Below are 27451 nucleotides of genomic sequence, written 5' to 3'. Positions count from 1 at the left end.
TTGACCCTGAGGCACGTGAAGCAGATGAAGGAACATCACACAGTAAGCAGGTGGAAAGGCAGGACAATGGAACACATCTAAATCCATGTCCGCTGTTCTACCACACAGCTGCTGCCACGTTACTTCAACAGCTAAGGGCTGCCGTTTTCACAGCCATGCATTCTGTGTGCAGATTTCATCTCCTGAAAGTTATTTTTTTTCAGTGACAATGCTCCATGTTTATCCATTGAAAGTCATCATCCAGGCTGTCACTCCTGACCACCAGAAATGGCTCATCTGAGAGAACAGGTGTCATTCTAGCTCCAAGCATACACAAAACAAACCACATACCTGGGCTTCCAGAGTTAGAGAACTATTTACACACTGCTTCATCTAAGTACTTCCAGAGCAATAAACATTCCCACTTCCCAGCTAACTAGGGGCCTCCAGCTCAGTGTGGGGACCTCACGTTCAGGAGTACCAGCTGTTCCCATCTGGGACACAAGAACATCATGTCCCATCCTGTTAGCTGTCAGGCTGAGTTCTTTCAACCACCACCAACAAAACAAGATCAACATTCTAACCTCCAAAGGATGCAAGGACAAAGTAGGGCTTTGACATGTCCACTTCTGGCTTAACATGTCAGCCACATTAGGCTGTTGGTCCCCAAGTTCCTCAGGCCACTTGACATGCAAAGGCACTGCTGACAGACCCAACAGGAATGGACTGCCTTACTTGAAGCAAGAGCCAAAGGCCCTTTTTCTGCTCTCAGAACTTCAGAGAAATGGTCGGGCCACGTACTTTTCTCTTATGCACACAGATGTTCAGCTTTGCAGCTGGCATCGAAACTTCCAATCCTGTGCCTGGAGCTGTGACTTACGGGTCACAGTACCCACGTCCTATACCAGCGCCAGTTTGAGCCCCAGCTGCTCCACTTTCAATTCGTCTACCTAGTTGTCTTGGAAAGCAGTAGAGGATACTCCTAGAGCGTGGATGCTGGAACTCACACAGCAGACAAAGAAGTTTTTGACTCCTGAATTTGTCCTGGCCCAGCCCCAACTGACACAGCCATGTGGGAAAAGAACCAGCGGATGGAACATTCTTTTGCGCCCTCTCTTTGCAACTCTGTCTTTCAAATGAATAACATACATTTCTCCTTCTCTCTGTAAACCTACTTTTCAAAAAAAAAAATCTTAAAAAAATGATTAATTTCTGAGTATATCTTTTAGGACAGATGGTGCCCTTTTTTTTAATCCCTGCAGTTCCAAACCCAAACTAAGGAGCAACATGGCAGAAAGTGACCTGCTGAGGCCGACTGCAAGGCCCCAGGAAGGAACAGTCACAAAGGGCTTCCCCCTGAACTCAGAGCAGAACCAGCTTCATCTCCACCATGGAAACGGGGTGAATTATGCTGCAGAGAGTTGGCACTGCAATGCAGGGACACCTGACTCCAAATGCCACGTCACATCCAGAAGCCCTTCCACCTTGCAATTCACAAGTGTGGACTTTTTTTTAAAGAATGTTTTAAGGATGCTTCTTTTCAGTCTTCTGAAACTTTACCTTCCCACATCTGGTCCCAGGAACAGGACCTTTGCAAGGGCTGTGGACCAGGTCCCCGGCTGCTTTCCATCACAGGCCCATGGCTTAGAACGGCCAGAAGCCTGTGCAGAGCGGATGTCGCATGACCCAGGAAACTGGCAGGACACCCTTCCCTCTCGCTGTCTGCCAACGCACAGGTGCTTCCTATTCACCACGCTACAGCGAGCTGCAGACAGAAGTGGGGCTATTTTTAACATTTTCATTTGTAATAAATAGTTGTGGGGAAAATTAAATCCCCGCCAGGATCTGTGCTTCTGGGGGTCTGGCCAAGACCCCCGTGAGAGAAGGGCACTTGCTTGCTCTCTTCAAACCCAACAACAGCTTTCCATCTGGGCCAGACCTACTGCAATTGTCCAGAAGTTCAAACCCCCAAACCATACTACCACCAGCAGCAGCATCAACCTTGGCAGAAAGGGCAGGAAGAAGTGCTTCAAGTGGCAGCGATGAAGCAGGGCCTGGTGGCACCAGGTAGGGGACTGCGTGGGCAGCAGAGGACACTGCATAGATGGCAGATGGACTGCGTGGGCAGTAGAGGACACTGCACAGATGGCAGGCATCCAGAGACAGTCCCCAGATGCAGAGCTGTGTGCCTTGTGGAGCATGGAGCCACGCCTTCAGGGGAGGGGACAGCAGCAAGCTAATGTCTTCCACAGTCTTCATCAAGCCTGAGTTCAACTGTTCCTTCCCACCATGACCAGACGGAGGGCAGCCTCTTTTGGCTCCCCAGGACCCTCACCCCCACCCCAGCCTTCCTCCTCTTCCAACAACGCTGCACTAAACCAGGTGCCCTGGGGGACAGGGGACAGAGGAGCCAGAAGTTCTTCAGCCCTGAAGGAAGTCAGAGTCTGGTCCAGGAGGGAAATCAGAGCTTGTGGATGGCAATGTCTGCATGCTCCAGTCTCCTTCCCTCTGCAGGAGAGGAACCAGCATGCACCTGTGCCATTCCCACGCCCCAGGGGACCACAGGGAGCACGAAGACCAGGGTGGCACTGGCCGGTGAACAGGATGAACATGCCGAGGGTGCGGCACAGGAAGGCCCACATCAGAGGCAGGCTGCCATCTAGAACTTGGGCAGATGTTCAGGCAGGCAGTCCGTGCAGGGCATGCACGCTAGGCAGTTCTCGTGGGGCCTGCAGGTTGTTGTGTTATGGTTTGCAGAGATGTTTTACTTTCCCTTCTGGTACTCTTTTAAAAGCAGCAAGTGTGGTTTTTGACTCTTCAGATTCACTGAACAAAATGTTCATATTCAAGACGTGCAATCTGAGGTCTAGAAAAGTGTGTGAATGGTGAAATGGTCACCCCATCCACGCTGCCACAACACCCATCATCACCTCTGTGTGAGGACACCTGTGAGCCATTGCTACAGGAACATGAGACAGCCAACCGTGCATCACAGGGACAGATGACTCCAAACGCCACATCATGTCCAGGAGCCCCGACCCCCAGCCTGCTCATCAGCTGAAGCCCAGGCTGTGCACCAGCTCCCTGGAACCTCGCCCCCTGAGGCAACCCTGAGTGTGGACACTGGACCACACCTGCCCAGGCCTCTGCTAATCCCATTCCATTTCTGCTTCAGCAAACTGACTTCCCACACACCTTTCTGGACTGGGGAAAAGAACCAAACTATGCCCTCTTTTCTCTTATTTCCTTACACGGTTTTATTTTCTGATGAATAAAAATTGGGGTCTGAGTCAGACCCAACACAGACACTCCCTGACACAGAGTGCCTGTGGTCATGAGGAATGCAGCATCTGACCCCAAAGGGACACTGGCTGCCCCTTCAGGAAGCAGACAATGAAGTTCAAGACGCAGCCACTCCAGGTCAGCACTGATTTGGGGGAAGACGTCACTTATAACCCAACATGCTAGCTGGACACACGCTGGGATGGCACAGTTACAGAGTAAATCTCTTACAAGAACACCTATGACGGGAAGCTCCCTGAAGTAGGTCACTGGCCTCTCAGTTGTTGAAGCCCTTTGCTTTTGCACCGCGATCACAGGGGCCTCACAGGGGCCTCCCTCCCACAGGTCAGGGACTCCAACACCCAACCCAAAGGGGTTCCAGGCTGAGCTGGGTGTCTTCCCAAGGGACAGCCAGGGCTGAGCCGTACACAGGCCTCCTCCAGGGAACCAACCAGAGTACAGAAGATGCACTGGCACTGAGCGATGGTCGTCATCTGCTCCACGGGGTACTCCCCCAGGCACAGTTTGCAGGACACCAGCGGGTCGAGGGCCAGGTCCCAGGTGGGCCGGTACCTTGCTGTGGTCATCGCAGAGCAGTCTGAAATGAGAGAAGCGCACAGGGTCAGACCATGTACCCACGTCTTTCACCACTCCGCATGGGGATCATGCCTCCTGGCCTGGGGCTGCTGCCGGGGGAAGAGGGCCCTCCGAGTTTTAGACATGGGTCTCTGATTGGGGCTGTGGGAAACATTTATACCTGCCCTCCAAGGGGGAAACACACACAGCGTCCTTCCTCAGCTCCACCCTTCCAATACACACTCAGTTGGATGCACCCACCACCAAACACACAACCCAGGGGGAACACGCCTGGGCAACTGTATAGAGAAGCTCTGTTAAAGCATCATTGCTTGGGCTAAAAAAAAAAAAAGCTATTTTCTTTGAAAATTCACTGCTTGCTGTTTTCTGATAGAAATAACCTAGGGAAATGACTGAGCTATGTCCTTCTCACTGGGCCTCTGTGCTCTGCACGGAACACACCTGCCACCTCCAACACCCTGGCGTTCCCTCAGCCTCCGGAAACAGATCAAGCACCAACTAGCTGCCTCTTGAGCCAGCAGTTTTCTAGCCTGTAAAAGCTTCAGAAAGCCAAGAGCCTTTTCCAGGCAGGTTCTCTTAAGGAGGGGGTGGGGACTCCATCAGGGCCTGATGCACGGGGACTGCCCAGCAAACAAGGAAATGACCCTCACCCCATCCATCCAGAATGTTTGCTCGCATCCCAGCCCTGTTACAGCTGGGGCTCCCCTAGCTTACAAACATTCCATGGCTACACAGGTAACCTTTGCTGGGTAAAGCCAGTGAGCTGGGCAGAGACAGGGCTGGTGTGAATGCCCATTTCTGAGTATGGCACCCAGCCCACAGTGCCCACTCAACCCTTGACCGCTGCTGGCACACACAGCAAATCCTTGCATCCGGCAGTATAAGATTGCACACTGAGCCCCAGCATTGGGGTGTGCAACAGGGAGGGTGTGCTTTCCAATTCCAGTGCCCCTTCTCTCTGAGCCATGATTCCCCAAGCCAGAACTGAGAACAGCTCAGGGCAAATGTCAGGTAAGACCACCAGCCACATGAGCACTCACAACGTGCAAGGCAATCCCCAGATCCAAACTGATAGACACAACGAAACAGGACAACTCCGATGGCAGGAGATATTTTCTTTGCCTGCTAGCTCAAGAGGCCACAAATAATTCTCCTTGTTCCGTTTCTTATTTGCATACTCAGCAACAAAAACATATCTTACGGAGGACAGGTGATGATGTGCATGAATGGTTCAGGACCCTGGGCCATCTCGGGACACAGACTGCACAGCCGCACACTGAGCTTGGGAAGAAGTTAACAGCATGAATGGTTCAGGACCCTGGGCCAGGTCAGGGACACAGACACTGCACACCCGCACAATGAGCTCAGGAAGAAGTTACCAAGTAACACAAGGCCAAGTCTGACCATGTATAACGGGCCTGTGGACAGAGGTCGTGATGGAGAGTCTGATGGGGAGCTGAGGCTTGGTACTGTGGAGAGGCCACATCTCCCAAGGAGCAAGGAAGGAGCAAGAAATGGCCCAAAGCCCCTCACCAGACAGAGGGCAGGGAGCAGCCACGACACGGGCAGCAGTCACTCAGCGTCGTGTGGGATAACTACACCCCAGACCACCTCCATCAGTAAGGACAACGCAGTCACGGAGCCAGGCTGGCCACAGGGTGTGCCTCTGCATGCTGGGGCTGACCATCCCATCTCACACAGGTGAGATGGTCAGCAGAGAGCCTGTCACGCACAGCAAATGCTCAGGAAAAGTCCTGTTCCCCTCGTCATGCTGGCTGGGTCAGCCACGGATCCACTGCCAGCCTGGAAGAGCATCTCACAGGGCTGCATGTTCCATCACTGCCATCTGTCTCAGCCACTGCTGGCGTTAAGGAGTTGCCATGGTTCTCCTTTTTCAATCTACCACAGCGGGATGGGGCTGAGTCCACATCTGCTCAGGAGGTGTCACAGTCTGAGTTCCCCCCAGGGCATTCTGGGGTCGGGGAGAAGGCGTTAGCAGCTCAGAAGGAAGAACGTGAGGAATCTCACAGCATAGTTAGGATGTGGGCCGCGGAACACAGGATCCTGGAGGTGGAAGGGAGGAGCCTGCCACAGCGCTCGGACAGGTGGGAAAGCTTCCCAAGCATCCTGGATGTGCATGAGGCGAGGGCAGGTAACCATCACTCAGGACAAGCGTGAGCAGTGCCAGTGGCCAACAGCCACCTTCCGGGACAGCACCAGGTCTGACACAGCATAGTTCCGCTGACACCAAGGAACTCAAATCGCAGTGATTGGGAATTCGTTTAATCCTTCTAGATAACACACGCAAACACCAGAGGCCAAGTACCGCTCAGCTCTGCAGAAAACTGGGCTCAGGGCTTGTGGAGGGCCTTTCCTGCAGACCAGTTCCTGGCACCCTGACTCCACGGTGGCATCCAGCATCCACAAGGGCTTGCCAGGAGCTCTGGGCTCATGGGCCATGATCTTATTTCCTGTGTAATGTTTACCTACTTTAGATCTTGGTGACATTTTTCTCCAGGCCACACGTCCTAGTGGCACTTGTGCTATAAGCAAAAGAGTGTCAATGTCCCCAGCAAGCTTAGCAGCCCTGCGTGATACTGCCAGGCCAGAAGGGAGCTGCCTCCCAGGAGCTAGGAGTGGCTGTTCTCAGGCAGATAGGGCTGGAGCCTGGCAGGTGGACTGTGGGCAACACTGAACAGGCCCAGGGCTCCAGACTGGATCAGGCACAAGGCAGTGGCTTCAGGGTCAAGGGTGCTACTTTGGAATCCAGAACTGGGTGCCTGTGCTTATTCTTCATGAAGCTTGCTGATTTTGGAGCCATCACTCAACCTCTCTGAAAGTGAGCTTCTCCCGCTGTGACATCACCTCAGCCAGAGCTTGTGAAGAACAAGGCAAAGCCACATGAGGACATTAAGGTGCTGGGGACAAGCTTGGAAGCCACAGTCCCTATCGGGCTGAAACACATGGACACCAGTTGACTCAGGGCAGCTGACAAATAGATGAAGACCAGGACCAAAGCTCAACCAGACGGCTGAAATCAGCCCAGGAGGCTCCAGCCCCGAACCTGCTGAAGAACGGCAGAAGCCTGGAGTGGAAGCTCTTCCGCATGGGGATTCCCACAGCTCGCCTTCACTTCAAGTTCTGGGCAAACCAACATCGTGTGAGGAGTCCCCAGCCCTGTACTCCTCGCACGGCATCTGTCGCAGGCAGCTTCCACACCTCCTTGCCTCTTCTTGAGACAGTCTTCCTGCCGGCTTCTGAGCGAGGCTTCCTTTCCTGTTTACAGTCTCCAAAACCTGGCACAGTGTGAGGGCTTGCTCCAGCTGACTTCCGTTCTTCCTGAGCCAGGGCTTCCGCTCGACGCCCAGTCACTGAGGCTGCCTGACGCCCTGGGTCCCCTCAACCCCCAGTCCTCACCCCTTGCTTCCACTGCATGCGCCAGACTGGAATCAGGTCAAATTCCCACCTCCAGCTCCAACGCAACAGTCTCCTTCCCCTCTATCATGCACAGTTCCTGGATTGTGTTTAAAGTCCTGATTCACACAGGAATGGTAACAACGGACACCACACACACACACATACACACACACACCCCTATTGTGCAGCCCACCACGGACTGCTCTACACACAGGAAGGCCTCCACAAGGCGCCGAGCACTGAGCAGCTGCACGCTAGCATTGGAATTTGCTAAGAGCATCACAATGCACAAAGAGAAAAAAAAACACAGCCTTTGTTTTCCTGATGGGAATGTCAAGCCATGTGAAAACAACCAACTATTTTAAGAACATCTGCTCAATTATAAGTATTATCCAATTGAGGCAACCCCAAATATTTGTAAGGCAAGTTAAGCTGGATTGAGGTTATTGTGGGGTGCACTTGGACACAGGAGGTACGGGTACAGGACATAGGATGGTACAGGCCTCTACGAGAGAACGGTTCTGAGGCAGCATTGTGGGGTAGTAAGTTCCACACGGGAGCCGTTTCAAGTCCTGGCTGCTCCATTTCTACTCCAGCTCCCTGCAATGCACCTGAGAAAACAGTGAAAGACGGCCCAGGTGCGTGGATCACTGTGGATCCCACTGTGCCTATGTGGGAGATCCCGCGGGGCGCCAGGCTCCTCATTTTGGCCTGGCCTGGTCATAGCCACTTTGGGAGTGAAGCAGCAGGAAGAGGATTTCTCTTTCTCACCCTCTATCACCCTGCCTGTCAGCAAAGAGGAATTAAATCATGACAACAACAAAGAATGAAGGAACAGAGCCTGAGGCGCCCGAGTCCAGCTCCAGCTGAGTTCGGAACTCATGAAAGGTGCGTGGATGAGGCGTAAAGAGGAAAGAAAGACGGACCACTAGGATTACATGATCATAACGGACAATGCAGGAAAGCTGTCTGCTTTATTTATACAAAATCAGTCAAACTCTGGCTCAGACTTTTTACGTCATGGTCAAGTTGGGAATTTCTAAGGATAATTCTGCCATTAGTTTTACCTAGGAACAATAGAAGTTCCTGTTATAATTCTTATCCTACAATTCAATGTTGTATCACAAAGAAAAGGGGAAATCTAAAGAATGAGGAAAGAATGAAAGCCTAAATATAGGTCCCTTGATTAGCATAAGGTCAATGGGGACAGTCAAGACAGTAGGAATAATAGAAGGCCCTTTTGCAAGACCCTATCACCGACATTAACCTCCAAGCTCACACTGAGCAAAAGGCCAGCCCCACAGTAGCAAACAATGCCTGGATGGATTAGAATTCCCTGGCAGGGTGGTCTGGTGTCCATGCAAAAGAAGGTGGAGCTGCATTCAGGTGGCTGCAGAGCTGTCCGTGGGGCCCTGCCAAACAGCGGGAAGTTCCCTGCGGCCCTGCCTGCAATGGAACAATACTCTTCACACCTTCGTGTCCCCTACATCCACTGCATGGACCCCAACACTGAGGGAGCCACCTGGCCTAGGAACAGCAGGTTGAATGTGGATATCAGGCCTGAGCCATCCAGCACAGAGCACAGCACCTTGACCTCCACGGGACCCTCCTCATCCCATCCTTGACCCTTCAAAGCAGAGCAACAGCCGCCAGCCCTTGTCCACCTCCTCCTCAAACAAGGCCCTGTTCTGCCATATCACCGGTGTCACCACCACCCTCCCTCATCACTGCTACAAACTCCATGAGCTCTGCATGCCTGACTCCGCTGATGTCTCTGAGTTCGCTGTGTGTGGCTGACCTGTGGCCTTCACAGGGTGCTCCCTGAACAGCACGGCAGGATCTTGAGTGCTTTTTAGCAAAGGTTCCTTGGCCCCAACCCCCACATGCAGGCCCGCTAGGTAGTAGGCAGGAGTACACTCCGGTGAGCTCACGACCAGCTGAGAGGCAGCACATAGTTCCAACGCCTATGGAGTGCACAGACAATGGTTCCTAAGAAAGTGTTCCAATAAAAGAAATAGGGCTTTGAGGACTGGTGAAAAAACCATTCAAGATGAAGCTGAAACTGTAGGATGAGGAAGTGGTCAGAGCCACCCCCATTGATGGGATTTGTCAAAGCCATCAATGTAGGAGGCGCTCTGAACGCCCAGCAGCCATCTACGGCTGAGAAGCTCCAAGTGACAAACTAACGCGCTTGCTAACCCAAGTGCCCCAAAGTCCACTCCGAGATCAGGAACTGCTCGAGTAACAGAAATAAAGGGGAGAAAGATGTCTTTCTCTCTGCTCTGTCTCCACCCCTCCCACCTTCCCAGCTCCTAACAGAGGGTCTTTCATTCCGCACACATGGAAAGATGGGCTGGCCAGCAACTTTGTAAGCAACTCCTGAGGTGCCACCACTGCACAGTTCATGACAAAGAAGGGCCATCACACATACACACATGTACAATGACATGTACCACACACAACCAAACAACCACACAACCACAGACACACACAAAGAACCATAATCACACATAAATCACACAATACACAACCACACACACATACATGCTATACACAACTACATGCACCACACACAACCACAACAAACCACAACCACACACATGCACAGACAACCACACACAACTATATGGACAGACAGAACCACATATACACACACCAACACACAAACACACATGTACAATCACATGTACACGCACAACAGAAATCTGCCATAAACAGCCTTCAAGAAAGGCCCCACGGGTGGAGGGTCAGCTGAGCACGCCTGCAGAGCTGCCTCTGCTGTCTTGCAGGCCATCTCACTGGGAAGCAGCCTCCCTTATGGCTGTGAGCACAGGCGTTGCAGCGTTAGACAAGTGGCCACAGCAGCTCTGGAAAGTGTACCTCCCCACAAGCATTGCACCTTGGAAGACTGGCATGACAGCCTTCCTAACAGGCCAGGCAGAGGGCACGTTCTGACATTTGTCCGGTTAGGAGATGCAGGGGGGAGTTGCAACAGGCCTCCACTCACACCCACAGAGAGCACCATGCAGGCCAAGCCTCCAGCCCCTGCATGGCAGTGGGGACAGGCTCTTCAGATGTCCATGCTGGTATCACTGCTGCACTCTGAGTTGTCTAGGAGTCGCTAAGAAGCCCACCTCAACCCAGCCCAGCATACCCTGACAATGAACTCAAGGATGGGTTATGACCAAGTCTTGCTGCTGCTGGTGACAATCCTCAACACCCGCCCCCAAGCCAGATGAGGACACACAGAGATGAGCCAAAGCCTCCAGGGACCTCCCCGGTGAGTGTGCACTCCAGTGGCCTCTGCTCCGGTAACAAGGTCCTTTCCTTCCAGATGCCCAACAGAGATCCGGTGACCAAAGCAACAAGGCTGGGAAAGCAGTATGTTGGGACTTTCTAATGCCTTGATTTGGGATGTGAAGGAGATAATGAGGCAAGGAGGGAAAAGCTGGGTTAAAACAGGTCTCTAATGATTCAGATATCCTGGCTTAGATGGGTTGGTTTTTGGTGCAGCATTTAATTCATTATTTAGGCCACCTACACACCACATCTGAGTGCTCAGGTTCAAGTGCCAAGGTCACTTCCAATTCCAGCTCTGGATCTAACCTTAGCTTCAGGGGTGAGTGAGCCTGCAGCTCTGAGTCTGCCACTCACACGTTCTTAGCGACCAGCAGCCTGCCCTGCAGACACTTCTCAGGGAGCTGTCTCCAGGATCTCTAGGGACCATGGTGGCTCCGCTGGCCTCTCACTGGAGCTGAGAGACCTTCTCCATGTGGGAGGGGATGGCATCTCCACATGAGAGAGTCATATACAGTAGCGTGCTTGCAAAGCCCATACCTCATCACTACAGGCACACAGCAGGCAGCACAGAACACCTGTGCCCATGGGCTGTGTTTGTGCCCCCACCTTCCAAGGACTCGTGGCAAGGCCAACTCCCAAGGCCGGCCACCACCCCTCCTCCTCCATTTACCCTCCTCGAATTCCTCCATCACACCTGATCAGATACTGAGCAGACTGGCACTAAGTCTGCAGAATGTGCTGAGTCCTATTCGAGTTCTACTCTAGGTGCCAGCACAGCCATCCAGAGCACCACTTAGCAACAATCAAAGCCCTTCTCCTCTGAGCCAGCTGCTTTCAAAGATCTTCCTACTGTAAAAGACAAAGGGATATCCAGTGGAATCTGGGTGCCCAGGGGGAAGCACCTTTGCCTTCATCATTGTGAGGCTGCAGCTTTTGATTACTGGATAAATGTCCACCACAAAATTAAAGGAATACTTGGGGTTCCCGGAAGCACAGACCAGCTTTCCTACTGCAGCACGCCCTAAACGTTAACAGCAGCTTCATTTTGTACCGTCTCTGCTTTGTTATCACTGGCAGGGAACAGATTCAACAGCAGGGGAAATGAAAACAGAGGAACCAGCTAAGACAACCAACTCCGCAGGGATGAGGAGGGCTCGTCTGCCCCTCCGAAGGCGGAAGTGGAAGCGTGGTAGACTGCAGACAAAGCCCAGCTACACGAGCTGGAGGACTCCTCGTGGGATTTGCCGTAACAGAGAGGCCAAAAATATGACCCTGCGCCTTAGGGTCATGTGGGTCTCAAGGCTGGGGACACGCAGCACCCCTGGGAGACAGACGTGCACACAGTTTTGCACATCTGCTTACCTGTGTTGTCAGGATGCACAAAGCATAAATGCAGGGATGCATGGGAGATCACCCTGCAAGCATGCATCAAGAATCACCCTGAGCACACAGGGACAGGGACGAGCAGCTTTCCCTGGCCACCGGGGACTGGCAGGCCAGTGAAGGGACAGAAACAGCCATGGGTGTAGCGAGAGAGACATGGGCCTGGACTCTCAGGGGGTGACTGCGGGGCCTAGGGACCCAGGGTTGCTTCCATGGGGACTTGATGGCATTGATCCGGTGATAGCTCGATGACAAGCAGGGCCAGCGGCCAGTGGTTCCTGGAAAGGAGCGCCATGAGGACACTCTGCCAGTGGGAGGCTATGTGTGGGAGAAAGGCCAACACGAAGGCTTATGTTCTCCACAAGCAGGGCACTGTACGTGAGGGGTCTGGGTTCTGTTCAGGGCGCACCCACCCCGCAGCTGCGTGCATGTACATGGCTTCTCTGGCCTCAGTCCCACAACTCCACAGCAGACACACAGATGGACATACAGACCAGCACTCAGGCAATCCCCACCTGGAACCCTGCAGAGGGGTCTCTGAATGCTGGTCCAGCAGAAAGCAACCCTGGAAGGATGAAAAAGAATGAAGGCGCAGAGGACAATCCAACCCTCCAGCGAGCACAGGGCCACGCCTATATGACAGCAGTAGGAACAGAGGGTCCCCAAGTCCCCACCTTCCGTCAGACACCATCACCCAGCATCCATCAACTCCATGAGACAGGAAGTCGCCTGGACGAGCTTCACTGGACAGACTGAGAAGGTGAAGGAAGGACTCAGGGTTCAACCCAAGCAGCAGACCCAAGGCCGCGTCCTTCTCACGCTTGAAACGGTGGCTCTCTCGACACACTCCTGTCCTCCACCCAGTGCCACTGCTCATCCACACAGACTCAAGAGGGCGCCCCCTGAGAAACAAAAGCTGTTAAAGCTTTTCCGGCCAGGAAGAGCAGGCTGAGGCTTCGGGTCTGGTGTTGCAGCAGCACACTACAGCTTGCAGGCTGCGGGGATGAACTCCACTCACAGTCCCCAGCACCGTCATTCAACAGCGACTCCCTTCCCTGCGGTGGCCTCAGAGGCCACCTCTCCATCAGAGCAGCTGTGGAGGCAAACCTGCTGCCTCATCGCAACCTCCCAGGCTGTCTGCCAGAGTCAGTTCCTGAGAGAGGATGGCAGGCTGGAGGCAGCCAACCAGTCCATTGCTGCTCCAGCCCATCCATTCAGAATGGAGGGCTCCCCGGCACCCTTCAACCCCCAACACAAGTCATATCAACTCATGTCCACCATTGAGCAAACAGCCTTGACTGCCCCAGTCCCTCTACTCTGTGATCCCAGCTAAGGACAGCCCCACGCAGGGAAGCTGGCATGAAAAAGACACAGCAACAGAAGTGGGGGCCAAGAAAGAGAGCCCTTGTCTGCCCCTCTGCTTCCTGCAGCTAGCATCTGACCCTCACACCCATCCTTTGGTGGAACACGGAGAATTGGAGCACTTACTCAGAATGAGCTCTGACATGGTGGCTGCCACCCCAGGTGCAGAGGAGAGCAAAGCGCACCGTGCACAGCAGCCCCCCTGTGTCAGAGCGGCAGGCTTTGTTCACAGCCCAGCCCAGCCCTGGGGGAGCTCAGCAGAGTCAAATCAGCTGATGCAACCTTGCAGGTGGGAATCAGGGGTACAAACTTCCAAGTACTCCTGAGAACTCTCCTGCGATCACCTGAGAACAGCTTTCCAGGCAGGAAGCCTGTCCACTAGGAATACTGATCACAGTTCCAGACAACAAAACACAGACTTCCAATTCCATGTGTAAGTATGGTGCAGGAGGAAAGACCCCGCAGCCCCCACTGCCAACAGGTTTTAAGGGACAAAGTGCTCGCAAGGACTGCTGACCCCTTGGTCACCGGAGCACCAGCACAGAGTGCCTGCGCCAACCGTAAAGGAACTCCCAGAATCCCACCAAGGCCTTACTCATTCACGGCCCACCCCAACCTGTAACACATAAAACTGGCTAGGAAGTTGCTTCCCGACTTTCCAGAAAGAAGCCCACGGTGGCTTGAGTCCTCTTCCCTCTCCTGGCTCTTGCCCTGTAGCTAAGACTGGTAGGTGTCCCCACCGACCACACCCCTTTCATCACCCTCTCCCTGGGGACCAGAGAGAATGCATACCCTCCCAGCACTCCTGCAGGCTTCCTGTGGCCCTCTGCGCGCTCACTTGCCTCTTCAACCCAGACTCACAAGGCAGGTGCTGAACCTGCTTCTCTTTGTTTCCTCACTCCATTTCCAGGGCAGTCAGTCAGCCACGAGGGCTGGGCACGTCACAAATGTCCAAGGTCCTCTCTGCCAGATAAGACTGAGCCAGTCCAGCGCACCTGCTGTGCCCGACTCACCGCAGGTGGGCCTCCACAGCACTGTGAGAAGACACCCTGGGAAGCTGCCCAGAAACAACGCCCCTTTAGGTCCATGTGATATCAGTAAGTCGGTATCTAATGTGTTACAGGTGCAAAGCAAATATTTACTGAGTGGATGGCTGGAGAACTGCTAGTAACAAGGTGTGATTTTCTCGGCAACAAGATGAAACTGCTCATTAGACTGATGTTCCACAGTGATTTGGGCCCAATGAGTTGGTGGCACGATTCTCTAAGCCATCAATCACCTGTACTTTGGGGTGGGACCCTCAGGTGGAATGCAGAAGCAAAGAGCCCAGGCGGCCAGCCCACTGCCTACCTCAACCAGCTCTGCCATCCCAGTGCATCCTGTGCCCTCTGAACCCCGATTTACTCCCATGAGGAAGCAAAGGCTGGTGATCCACCTACAAAATCAATTGACATTTCCACAACTGTATCCTGGCTACAGCCTGGAGGGACCAATACACATACACAGTGATGCCCAAGGAAGCATGGACCCGGGTGACAGCAGGTCACGTCCACCACAGGGCACCGCTCACAGGGGCCTGGACATGTCTAAATGCTTGGAGCAGCAGCCACAGTCCTGGGCACTCATCTACACATCGTAAAACACTATCAGATTAAAAAGCTGTAAACACACAGATGCCAACTCTTAGAACAGATATATCAGACCAGTAATAGTGGCAAAATGGAAAAGTGTGTGCCAGGATGTTTTGCACCACTAACCTGTGGCTTTGGGATACAGCTTGGGTGGGGACAAAGGGAGTATTGAATCACACACACGTTATGAGGTCCGATGAGAACGCAAAAAGGGGGACACTCAGATGAGGTCATTTTTGTTCAGAAAGAGGGGCACCATTTTTCATCCTGTGACATTATGTCTGTGCACATACCCGAACCCACACACACTACTGAAATTTCTGCAAAGCCTAAAATGCCAAAATGAATAGCAAAATAATAGTAATAATGAAAAAGGTAAGACTGACGTCAGAGCTAATCTCCTTCCTACATGCTGAGTTCTAGCCATGAAAACTAGAAGTACAGCAATGTTAGTAGAAACTGATTCAGAAACAAGGTTAACGGGAAAAGGAAATCCAACGGTTTTAAATCTGCACACTCCTAGTGCAAGTCACGCGACACAGAGAGCACCTGGACAGCCTGCATGGAGTGGGGCACCACCCCAAGACGCAGCTGGCTGTGTGCTAATGACGAACCCAAGGGTGTGCAGGCAACGTGGGGCAGGTCCCTAGGGGAAGACGGTGCAGATGCTGGGCAGTCCAGCTGAGGGAAGAAGCTCCCAACAGGTGCCTTCCAGTCCCACTTTCTCTCTCCAAGGTGCAGCAAAGAAGCCCACAAAATAATCTACCCTACCCAGCTCCAAGTCTCTCCCCGGAAGGCAGAATGCGAGCTCACAGGAAGCCTTGTGTACGGAAGGGGGCTGAACGTCCCTAAGGGGCAGGTGGTCTCCCGAGACCGACAGCAGCACAACACAACTCACCCTCACTCTGCACCTGGGCCCTGCAATCCTGGCTAGCAGCGGGATGAAGGGGAATAGGGGGTGGTCTGGAAGACTAAAGTTCACTCTGCTGTCTGTTTCTGCTCAAGCTTCAGGCAACTGGGTGGGCCCAGAGAGGCTCCAGCTGGATCCGGTTTAAGGCTGGGGGCCGACTCAGCTGTACCCCGCTGAAGAGGCAGCATGCTTCCCAGGAGCCTACATTCCCAGACCCTCTGGTCAGGAACCCATCTGCACACTCTCCAGGGTGGAAACTTCATTTACTGCAAAAGCGCCAAGACTGCCATCTGGAACTGATTCTGTAGTCTCTCACAGTATCAAAGTGGGGGAATATCCCAGGCCCCACGGAAGGGCCCAGAAGCACGGGGACCCACGGGGGGATGAGCCAGGTACAGGCACGAAGAGAACGTCAGAGCTCGGGGGATCAGGGTCACCAAAGTGGGAGCAGAGCAAACTGCACTGTACAGGGAGTGCACGCTGTGTCAGGAACCACGCCCGTCCAGCGCCCCGCTCCACTCAGTCGGAAGGACGGGCAGATGGCAGGCATGCAGGAGACAGCCAGGAGGAAACGGCTCCTCCTCTCTGACCCCGCCTGGAGCACCACTCACTGCGAAGTCTTCCCAGTGTCCACCCCGGGCTGCTCCATTCAGGGGTCTGAAACAGCGAGGGTGTCTCCAGCTCCCAAGCTGAACACGAGAACCACCACAGGCACCAGACAAGCCAGATGCAGGAACCCACTGCCTGGACCCTACTGCCCGGACCCTGTCACCCCAACCGAGGCTCGCAGGCCACAGTCGGCAGCATAGTGAATTAGGCAGCGGTTCTTTGGCTAGGGGACTGAAAGTACCTTAGGGATACGCCACACTTCCCCACAGAGGCCCCACACCCCTTCCAGCAAAAAACTGACATCGCCAGCTGGAGTCCACCCGAGAAGCCACAGCTCTGACAGGTACGTCAGTCCCTGGCTTCCACAAAAGACATGAGCAGCAGCATCCAGAGCTGATGGCCGCGCGTGTGGGCACCAGGACCCATGGCCCCACACTAGCCTCGGCCCGCCAAGGGGTTGGCCAACACCTGATCTCTCCAGGCCATCCCCATCGGGGGGTCCTGGAGCTGCCAGGGCAATGCTGGCCAGCAAAGGAGAGCCCTTGGGTCCCAATAGCAATCCTCTCACCATTCTAGAGCTCAAAAGCGGGGACATGAGGTCTAGGCAGGGCCAGTTCCTGGCGTGGGAGGCCAACCGGTCCCAGACCACATTCCTGTTCTCAGAGGTTGACTCTTGCATTTCTTCCCGTCATCTTGCCCGTGTGCACCTCCATCAACAAATCACCCCTTTCAATAAGGACCCCAGGCCTCCCTGGTTCTCTCGACCAAGACTCCACCCCAAACAAGTTGTCACTGTTAGGCACAAGGGTGTGGGGCTCCGACATATGAATTCGGGGCATGCAGCTCAGCCAGAGCAGTGCCCCTGAGAGGGTCACACTGAGGTGACACGTGTCCATTGAGACGGCACAATGCAGTGGCTGGAGGGCAGTGGGCATTCTGCAGGGACCACAGCAGCTCTTGCATTGAGCTGGCAACCCTGCAGGCAGTGTCGCAGCCTGGGACCAGCAGCCAGCAGTCCTGGAGCACAGGGTAACACCATCACCACCCTGCACACCCCACCCCAGTAACCAGGACCAACTGGCATCCCCAAGCAGAGGGGAGCTGGGTTCAGCCTCCAACCCCAGGGGCCTGTCACAACGGCTCTGCCCCCTGACACAAGCATGCTCCTCAGTCACTGGAGCTGGTTTTTCCATCGCCAACATAAGTCACACACGGTCTGGGTCTCTCTGGGCATGAGATGCCTTCCGCGAGCAGCATCTGCAAAGCCGCAAGAGTAGTCAGGCTTGTCAGTCGCATGGCACGAGGAATGACCCAGGGCAGAGCTCTCTCAGTAACACATGTGAGAGCAGCTGACAGCTGGACTCAGGGAGTGGCAGGGGCCACATAGAAGACTCAGTGGTGGGGTTACACTGTGGGACGTGAAGGAGCTCGTGTCAGAAGGCATGGGAAACAAGTGTCTCCCAAACGTCTCCCATGGAGGCCTCCAAAGTTCCTGACACCATCGGCAGAGCCCTGGAGCCAACAGCTTGGGCTGGACACTGTGTTCCACGGGACTGAGCCACTTCCTGGAACCCTGCATTCCCTGGACCTGCAGCCCACCTCCACTCCCAAGCCAGCTTCTGTCTAACGCACTGGGACACAGGAAATGCTGATCCAAGTTCCCAAGACCCTTGTACCCATATGGGAGGACCAGGATGGAACTCCTGGCTCCTGGCTTTAGCCTGTCTCAGCCCTGGCTGTTGCAGGCATTCGAACAATGAACCAGAAGACAGAAGATTCTCTCTTTCTCTTTAATAAACAGAAATGAAATTTAAACAAAGCAAGTAGGGAACTCTGTCCAGGGTAGAAACATGGGAGTCACAGGACAGCACAGGTCCCTGGGTAGGAGACAGCATGCTATCCTCACCGCAGTAGCACCAACCAAGCACCCCCCATGCAGGCAGAAGCCTCTGCAGCTGCCAGGCTCCCCAGGACAGGCCGAGGGGTTTATGCCAAGCTGAGACACGCAGAGATGTCCAAGACAGCCTGGAAACACTCACTCCTCCCCTGTCCCCCGCCACACCTCACAAACGCATGGGGGAGCCTGCAGCGAGCAAAGACTTCTTTATCAGATGCCTTGTCCTCCAGCGTCCTTTGTCCAGCGCTGTCTGGGGTCTCTCTGGGGAGACCCACACTGCCCCCCGCAAACCAACCCCAGGGTTCAACCCTTCCAGGTCCTGGCAGACAAGGGGCTTCTGCCCACACAGCTGCTGACTCCAAGCTGTTGGCAGGCAAGCGCGGAGTCACCCAATCCTGGGAGAACAGCTCCCATGGAGGAATATTCCAGAACGTCTCTGGAAATACTACTTTGGTAACACAGCTGCTTAAGTTCATATTTGTCTAACTATGAAACATATGGGCTGAAAAACGAGGCCAACACAGGGAGAAGATTTGGGATGCAGTAATTATTCCTGCATGGACTCTCCAGTACTGAATCGGAGTTTTTCCTCATTAAAAAACGCTCAAAACTAAAATGCACATCCAGTTTAAACACTAAAAGCTTGATACACTAGAATTACAGTAAGTGCAGATGGGCAAATGTTGTCTGCTCGGCAGACACAAACGAGAGACGCGGATTCAGTATTACAACCTTCCCCTGCACTCTGTGTAAGTGCTGTGTCTACTGCACAGTTCATCTGGAAAGGATAGAAACACTTCACGGGGGAAATGCTGAAGAAGGAAGGAATCCCACAACATCTTCCAGAACTCTCTTTGTTCTATCAGTTCTACACTCACAGGCAAACCCTCTGTGCTGAAATCCACATGATGCTCAAGACTCAGCCAACTTCTCCCGGAAGACACAGTCCCCGCTACCCCATGAAAGCCTGGATACACAGACACACACCCGGACCTGGACAGGTGATGGCACTGCCCACCTGAGCATGTCCACCTTCCCGGCAAGGCAGCGGTGAGGCCCGGAGAGGAGTCCTGCAAGGAGCCTGTGCTGGTATCTGAGCACCTTGGCCCTGTAGCCCCTGCCTGCACACTCCGCTCCAAAGGACATGCCCCATCTTCCACAGGGCCCAGGGTGTGCAGTGCCTTCCCTCTGCCTCAGAGCTGCTTCAGTCTGAAATGCGCTCACCAAGAATCCCTGACCACAACAGGGGAACATGGCCCATGCCAAGCTCAGCAGCCCATCTTCCCCTGGGAACACATGCAGGCAAGACTCCTGTGCATGGGAAAGCCTCCTGGGACATCGTGGCTTGCCTATTTCTGCTGAGCTCAAAGCCACATATTCCCAAGCTTGGAGCTCAGCCTGCAAGCCGACGTGTCCTCCCATCGATCTTTGCTGTGCTTGCATTCTTGCAATCGTTACCTCACTCCTCCTTTCCGGGCCGCTTCTTTAACGCTATTAGAGATCAGCCTTGGTGCACGTCATGTGGGCCAAGAGGAGAGCAGGGTAAGCACCAAAAGGGACCAGGCACTCAGCCCCCCAACACACACACATGCTCCTCCTGACAGAGAGATGGCTTCTGTTGGTACCACGTGCCCCAGGCCTCATTCCAGCTCCAGGGTGCCTGGGAGCAGGGAGTGTGTTAAACTCCTTTCACTAGTTCCAGCTCTCCACCTAATGACTGGCACAGAGCACACATGACTCAGAACCCCCGGGTTTCGCCTCCAGCTATGTCATTAACGGGCTGGTAGACTTCGGCTCATCAACACAGAGCCAGGGCGGCCTGGGAGGGAGCCGGAAGCTCCTTAACCACAGGCCTGCCTGGCCCTCCTCACTTGCACAGCACTTTCCTCCTGTCATTTTTGGACGTGGAGGCTCAAGTCGGTGACAACTAGACAAACATCACACACTCAGTGACACGGATGGCTGCTGTGGAGGAGGCGGCGGGCAGAAGTTGTTCTGCTTAGAACAGGCCACGGCAGGTCTGCAGTGAGTTGAACGTGGGTGAGCTCAGATGGAGAGTGGGCCCCCGCACTGCCTGGAAACAGGGTCTGGCTCAGCAAAATGGCTGGAAATCCATTTGTCTGCAAAGTGCTCCTAAGCACATCACCCAGGGCAGCTGACCTTGATCGGTCAGGATGAAAATACTGCCTGCACACACCAACTTCAGGCTGGTGGCCCGAGGCCTCCACGAGCCGGCTTCAAGCCCTCACTGTTCCCTGCAGGGCACAGAGAGGAAGCATGGCCTCATACACCCAATGACCTCAGCTTGATTCCAGCCTCGGCACAACTTGGTGCCATTCCTTTGCTGTCTTGGGCTGGGGATGGTCACCTTGTACCCCCATCTTTGAAAACCACCAGCATAACCACATCATGAGCCTGACCCGACATTCAATCCTCCAACAAAACCCCATGGCATGCACGTGGAGACCAGAGTGCCCTGACCACTCATTAGCCGAGACCTTTTCTGTGCATGGGCCTGGGTCGAACAACAGGCATGGATGGCATTACCCGCCTCAGGAAGTGTCTGGTACCACTGACGAGAGAGGTGCGTGCCCAAGCAAACAGAACAGAACATGCCCAAGATGCAACTGACGGTCTCCTGCGAGCTGGGAACTTTCCCAGTCTGAGTTCAGTTGAACCAAGCATCACCACCAGCAGACGGAGAATGACTGCGGATTAGGACACACAGGAACAAGGGTTGAGTGGTGCCACCAAACGTTACACATGTTCTGTAAACAGAGGATTCTCTTTGTTTAACTTTAATTTTGATAATCATTACATAGTTGATTAGGGAACAAAGGGTCAAGGTTACAGGCAAGTGGGGAAGATCACTGTTTCCACATCTTTTGTGTGTGTATCTGGGGTAAGAAGGGAGCTAAAAGGAGAAGCCCCACTCAACCTCTCACCCCATCCCAGGGTCCCCGACCTGAGCATGCTCCAAGGACACTGCTCAAGTGGTTTCGATAGTTCAACAGTTCTGAATTGCTGCCAATCTCACCATTCCAAGCATGATGAAATCTCTCCAGAATCCACTGGTTGACACAGTCCACCTTAGGGTCCTCTGAACAACAGAGAATTATAAGCATGGGCGCAACAGCACAGCTGATGCGACTTCCCAGCACCCAGGATGGCCTGGCAGCTGCACAGAGGGGGGCCAGGGCATTCCCAGGGGTCTCACCACGGCTGCTCCAGGCCAGAGGCAGAATCTGTGCGGGGTGTCAAGAGATCGGAAGAGTGTTGCCATGGGAACCAGGAAAAAAAGTGCGGGCAGAAAGATCAGAGGGGGGATGGAAATTCACAGGCCCAAGGAAGGAAGTGCAGGCTTGACCTGCAGACCACTGTGAGACCCTGAAGGGCAGGTCCCTCGAGATGAGTTCTGGCCTCATCGACATTTCAGAAGGCTGGTTCAGCGCCCAGGGACCCCACTCAGGGAAGATACAGAGGAAAATACGTACAGAGGAAAAGAGGAATCAGTACTTCCTGAAGACAGAGAATGCACACCACATGGGAGCCCAATCTCCAACCCTCCCTAACCACTCCAGTCTGTCCTGGTCTGCCCGCCTCTGCACATGACCATTATCATCACAGCCACAGATGACGCTGGACCCCAAAACAGCAGGGTCTGGAATCAAGCCCTGGCAGGCAACAGGATCCCCCTGTGTTGCAATCAGAGGCAATTAGACCCCCGTGGACAGCTGTGCCATCCAGAGCCAAGACAGAGAAGCATTCATCATTTCTTTTCCAGTGGCAAAAGTATCACATGATGCTTAAAAAGAAATTACAAGAAAAAACAACCCATAAATCCACAAACCCAGAAAGACATTCAAAGGAACTGGCTTTCCTGTCCCGAGCAGGGCAAGGCTTTTGTTAAAGCTTTTTCCAGTTCTGACGTGTGTGTGCGTGGACACACACACACACACAATCACTTCACTGTCAAATTCAAGCCTGAGTGCAAGCCAGGCCTTTGTGCAGCCCTCTCTTCATGCTGAAGGAAGTAAACAAACCACTTGTGATTGTGAATACAGCAGGCGCCCCAGACGCAAGAGAACTGACTGTGCCCACAGCGGCTGCAGCATTCTCACAGCCCCAGCTGCGGGCCTGCGCGCTGGCCACTGACCACAGCTCAGACGGGGACGACCTCGGCACTGTCTGGCATGACCTCTCCTTTCCGTGGCAGCCGAAAGCCAGCCAACGTTCCCTGCTCTCCCCCACTCTGGAGTCATGACTGCTTTCTCTCGAGGCGGCAGAGAGTTCTCCAAGCGCATGGTGTGGCCATTGGCACAGCACACATCTGCACAACACACCCAATACTGCACTCACTGATCCAAGAGCAGGGGTCGGGGGCCCAGGCCAGCCCCGGGCCAGGCTCTCCCACAGAGCCACAGTAAAGGCCCCTTCCCAGCGGGCCTCCCGAGCCTCGGAAGCTGGCCTGGCTAGGCTGACTTTGATCGGCGGAGAAAGTGGGGCTGACGCTGCTAGCTGCTCTGCTAACCTCAGAGATTTGGCTCTGCTGCCAAGGTTCCATCCCCCAGGCAAGAGCTTCCAGGCTGGGCGTCCATGCCCCAGGCCTGCTCCCAAGTCAGGGAAGGAAGATTTAAGGGCGTCGTCCAGCAAGATACATAATGGCTTGCTTTTCCTCCTCCCAGTTTTCCATGGAGTCATCCAGTGGCCTCCACTGCTATCAAGTATCCTCCCAACAGCTAGAGGCAAGCGGCGTGAGGGCTGGAGGCTCTCAGGGCACCGAGGACGCAGAGGACGGACAGCAGCCATGCAGAATACCCATCCACTCTGCACTGCACACATCCTGGGGAAGCCCGGGGCTCCCACACTGCACCTGCTCCCCCAGCAAGCGGTCCCTGCACACGCATGTCATGACCCTGGCTTCTTTTCTATATCAACTTCTCCTTTATCAAAGATGTATTTATTTATTTGAAAGGCAGACTTATAGAGACAAATATACAGAGAGATATCTTGTATCCAATGGGTCACAAACAGCCAGGTCTAGGCCAGGCCAGAATCACAATTGACCAATTCCATCCTGATCCATCATTGGGCCTTTGCAAGTGCATTACCAGGGAGCTGCAACAGAGGCGTATCATCCAGGACAGGAACCTGACACGGGATTGTGTCCCTGCTCCCCCGCACATCAGTGGCTTAACCTACTGTGCCACAACTAGTCCTCCTGATAGGTTTTAGAATTTCAATGTTAATGATATTGAACCGACTCAATGTGATTTGCAGACAGAATTCTAAGAATATAACGGTATTCCCTAATTTCTTAAAGAACTACCTAATACTCATACCCATGTGCTGTGCCAATTTTTCATTTTCATCCCAACTCTCAGGTCCTCTACTTCCCTTGGACGGTTTCCACCTCCTGGAAGCTGTATACTTCCAGGGAGAGAGAGACAGACAGACAGACGGAGAGACAGAGAGAACGGGTCAGCTCTCCAGCATGGCAGACTGGCTAGGGAATATCTGATGCCACCTGATCGCCAACCTCACACAGAGCTGAGTTCTGGAAGCCCTTGCTCCAAAGACAGAGCACGTTTGCGAGAGTCAATGGGGGCTGGAAAGAGCAGCTGTGTTCTTTGCATCCCGGGCAGTGGGCATGGTACGAGCAAGCACCACTGAGCCAGGGAGGCTGTGCTTGCTGCACCAATGCGAGGGGCAATTTGGGGAGCCTGGGCATTGGAAGAAATCTACATCCACAAATAACACCCAGGGCCCTGAGCTCCAGTCAGCCCAACCAGCATATCACATCTGCTTCTAACCCAGAGTTGTCTCCCCCGCTATTCCTAAGGGTTGCCTCTAGGGCCCCTCATGTTTGCTTTTGTGGTGCAGCCGTTGGAGAGGCACAAGCAAACAGAAGCAGCCCAGCAAGCAAGGGCGTGCATATACAGGAATTGCCAGTGAAAGCAGCACGCCCTTCCTGCAGCACGGGCCGAAGGAAGTGTGCAAGGGAAAGCAGAAACAGCCGGCGTTGAAGCAGAGCTGGATGCCAAAGCTGCCTGCAGCAGCTCCAGCGGGCTTGCACTGCCGACCTCACCCCATGCCCAATGCGCCAGGTAGCTGCGAGGACTGAGCCACGCAAGGCATGTGAGGAGCCCATCTTCAGGTGGCCAGAGCAGAACCTCAACAACCAGAGTCCCCCAGCCACATAGCTCTTTCTCCAGTCAGCACCATGCCAGAGGGCAAGGCCTTCTTCATTTCTCCTTAAAGGGGGAAAAAAGCCACAGTTGGCACTCCCAAGCAGCGATGGCACACACACTTGCGCCTGTGCCTGGTGCTTTGGAGACACAGCCCAGTGGTACTGTGTCTGCTGCACTGTGTCACGTGGGACACCCAATGCAGGCTGTGCAGCTCTGGCGTGGCCTCCTGCAGCCCAGCATCCACAGGATGCTGGACAGCTGAGGCCCTCGATGTACATGGCTCTGCTGGGAGGCTGAGGGAGGCAGGTGCAAGCACCCTCCCACCTGGACCTGCATCAGAGCAGGCTGCCGATCCCCCAGGTAATAGCACACACTGGGCCGGGACGTAGCCTGTGGCTGAGGGAGACAGAGCAGAGCGTAAGGGAACCCTCAGCCGACCAACCTCACTTGGGCACACAGCATATTTGATAGGAAGCATTCAGTGCCACCAGCAGAGTAACCTACGAACAGCCAGCCTGCATGGACTGCCAGGACCCCACAACATCTGAAAGTATACAGTTCAATCCTATCGCTGTGGGCAATCACAAAGCATGTCAAAAAGTCTGTGTAACAAAAGAATAAAAAGATAAGTCTGGGGCACACGGTTGGCCTGGTGAGTTAAGATACAGTGTCCAGCGGCACATCCGAGTCCCTGAGTTCAAGTCCAAGCTCGGGCTCCTGACTCCAGCTTCTTGCTTACACATATCCTGCAAGGCATCAGTGACGGTGCCAGTGACTGATCCCCCCTGTCGCCCCAACCACGTTCGAGCTCTGTTTCCAGCCTCGGGCCCAATCACTACACACATCTGTGGGTGAACCAGTGCTGAGGATTCTCTCTGCTTCCCAAATAAAATGTTTCAATATGCATTTATTTTGATACAAAACAATCCATGCAGCATTTTTTATCTCATAACACACATCCTCCACCTTTCTGAAGACCCATCGCAGACAGAGGTCCCCGCCCAGATGGAAGCCCTGTGTTCACACCCGGGACTGAGGACATGTGGGGACAGATACCTGAGCCACGGGGGCCTGGGCCAACCTCAATGTCCTCCTGGGAGAGCCATGAAAGTATGGTCTGTCAGCAAGGACCCTCCAGGATACTAATCACGGCCACATGGCTTTGCAGGAGAGTGGACCCTGAGGCTTCGGTCAAGATAACAGAAGCCACGGTGGAGTCCCACAAACTGAGCATGAAGATCAGGGACACAGGCTGCAATGAAGCCGGACTAACGTGGGGGTGACTGCTGGCATAGGTAACACCTTGGGAGGAGCCAGGATCTGCCAGACGGTCATCTTCTCAGGGTCCTAGGGATGACAAGGCTGTGGTCATGCAGCCACCCACCCGCACCAGCTTTCCATGCAGAGAGCTGCACAAAATACAATGTTGTTGCATGATAACCTAAAAGAGCAAGCAAGCCCAGCCTACCCCCAGCTCAGGCCAGGATTTGTTCTGCCCAGCCAGCAGCCAGCCGCCAGCAGCCGCCAGCAGCTGCCAGCAGCCGCCAGCAGCCAGCAACCGTCAGCAGCTGGATTAGTGGGGCTGCCTTTCTTTCCCTTCAGCAGCCCTTTTCCAGGAGCAGTGCCCACAAGCAGGGCCCTGCAGGGCAGACAGCTAGGGCTGAGCAGATGGCACTCTAGCTCCAACACTCAGGAAAAGATTGGGCACCTGGTGCCGGTGGCCAACCCTGTGCAGACTGCCCCATGCAACCATCTGTCCCTGCCACTTCTGTGTATCCGAGTCCTTGGTCATCCACTTGCCTCCAGGCAGTTTTGTCCTCAGCGCCTGCTAGGCCTACCCAGACAGCACCACGTCAAGGCAGCCCCTGCTGCAGCCACAGGAGGAAAGCAGAGAGCCTGAGGCAGGGCTGCCAAACTCGGGACTGCATGGCAGGAGGTGAGTTGGTGAGGGCCCGCAGTTCCTACCAGACAATGCCTGGCTCTCTAAGTTTGGAAAGGTGGTGGGAGTAAGTGAGGACATTTCTCTTGCTTAAAATAAGAGTGTTTGCTCCCAGAATACATCTTCCGGTACTCTCTAGGATCCCAGAAGAAGCCCTCAACCGAAGGCTTGCAGAGTGCAGCATCTACAGGAGTGATCATGACGCCAAATGCAAACACTTGTCGGGGGGACAGCTCGCAAGGAGAGCTGCACAGCAGCCTTGGGAGGGCAGGAGCAATCAACGCAGGACAGCCACTGCCCATCCAGCCCAGGGCACCCTTTGTGCTGCAAGGACCTGAAGCCCAGGACCACCACAGCCACAGTGGGCCAAGTGCCCTCTGGATAACAGCAGCACAGATCTGGCACACACCCACCGTGCAGTCAGCACCTCCCTGAGAGCCACCTTGGTGCGCGCAACACACACACACACACACACACACACACACACACACACACACACACAACGCATATGCTGCATTCAGAGACCCTAACCTCCAAGCAGCTCCCCATCCAAGCAGAAGCGAGGCCCTGAGCAGAGTTCGGTCACAGCCATGACACCCCAAGCATAGGGCAGAGGGCTACATGTCTCAACAGCAGCGGGTGTGCAGGTCCAAGACGAGGGTTTTCAGCCGTCCACTTCGCAGGACACAATTCCTGAGGTGGAGGTAGTGATGTAGGGGAAACCAGGGTGCTGTTCGCCGGGGTGTGGTCTGCGCCCAGTTGGGGTCCCAAGTGGAGCTGGGGCTACAGCTAAGGCTGGGGCATTTAGAAAGGAACCAATGTCTCTGGTGGTCCAGGAAGCCAAGGATGAAGTGGCCCACAGGGCAGGGTCATTTAGTGATTCTCTATATCAGGGGTACACATCCCACTTGAAACTGGCATGGATGAGTAACTGGTATGGAAACTTGATCCCCA

At 54.1% G+C, this 27451-nt stretch overlaps 1 protein-coding gene across 2 annotated transcripts in view; it reads right to left on the bottom strand.

The window, feature by feature from the left end:
* RNF144A (ring finger protein 144A) overlaps nucleotides 1-27451 on the bottom strand; it is a 92131-nt gene that overhangs the window by 28273 nt on the left and 36407 nt on the right. The window contains exon 2 of one of the 2 annotated variants that reach the window (XM_040992776.1): nucleotides 3690-3859. In XM_040992776.1, the coding sequence (XP_040848710.1) occupies nucleotides 3690-3848 (159 nt within the window). In that variant the 5' untranslated portion in view covers nucleotides 3849-3859. The remainder of the gene's footprint in view (nucleotides 1-3689; nucleotides 3860-27451) is intronic. The other variant, XM_040992777.1, reaches the window with a different exon arrangement.

This window comes from Ochotona curzoniae, unplaced genomic scaffold (assembly GCF_017591425.1).
Source record: "Ochotona curzoniae isolate NIBS_2020 unplaced genomic scaffold, NIBS_Ocur_1.0 contig_883, whole genome shotgun sequence".
Lineage (NCBI taxonomy): Eukaryota > Metazoa > Chordata > Mammalia > Lagomorpha > Ochotonidae > Ochotona > Ochotona curzoniae.
The sequence above is the reverse complement of the archived record's forward strand: the minus strand, read 5'-3'. Positions and strand labels throughout refer to the sequence as shown.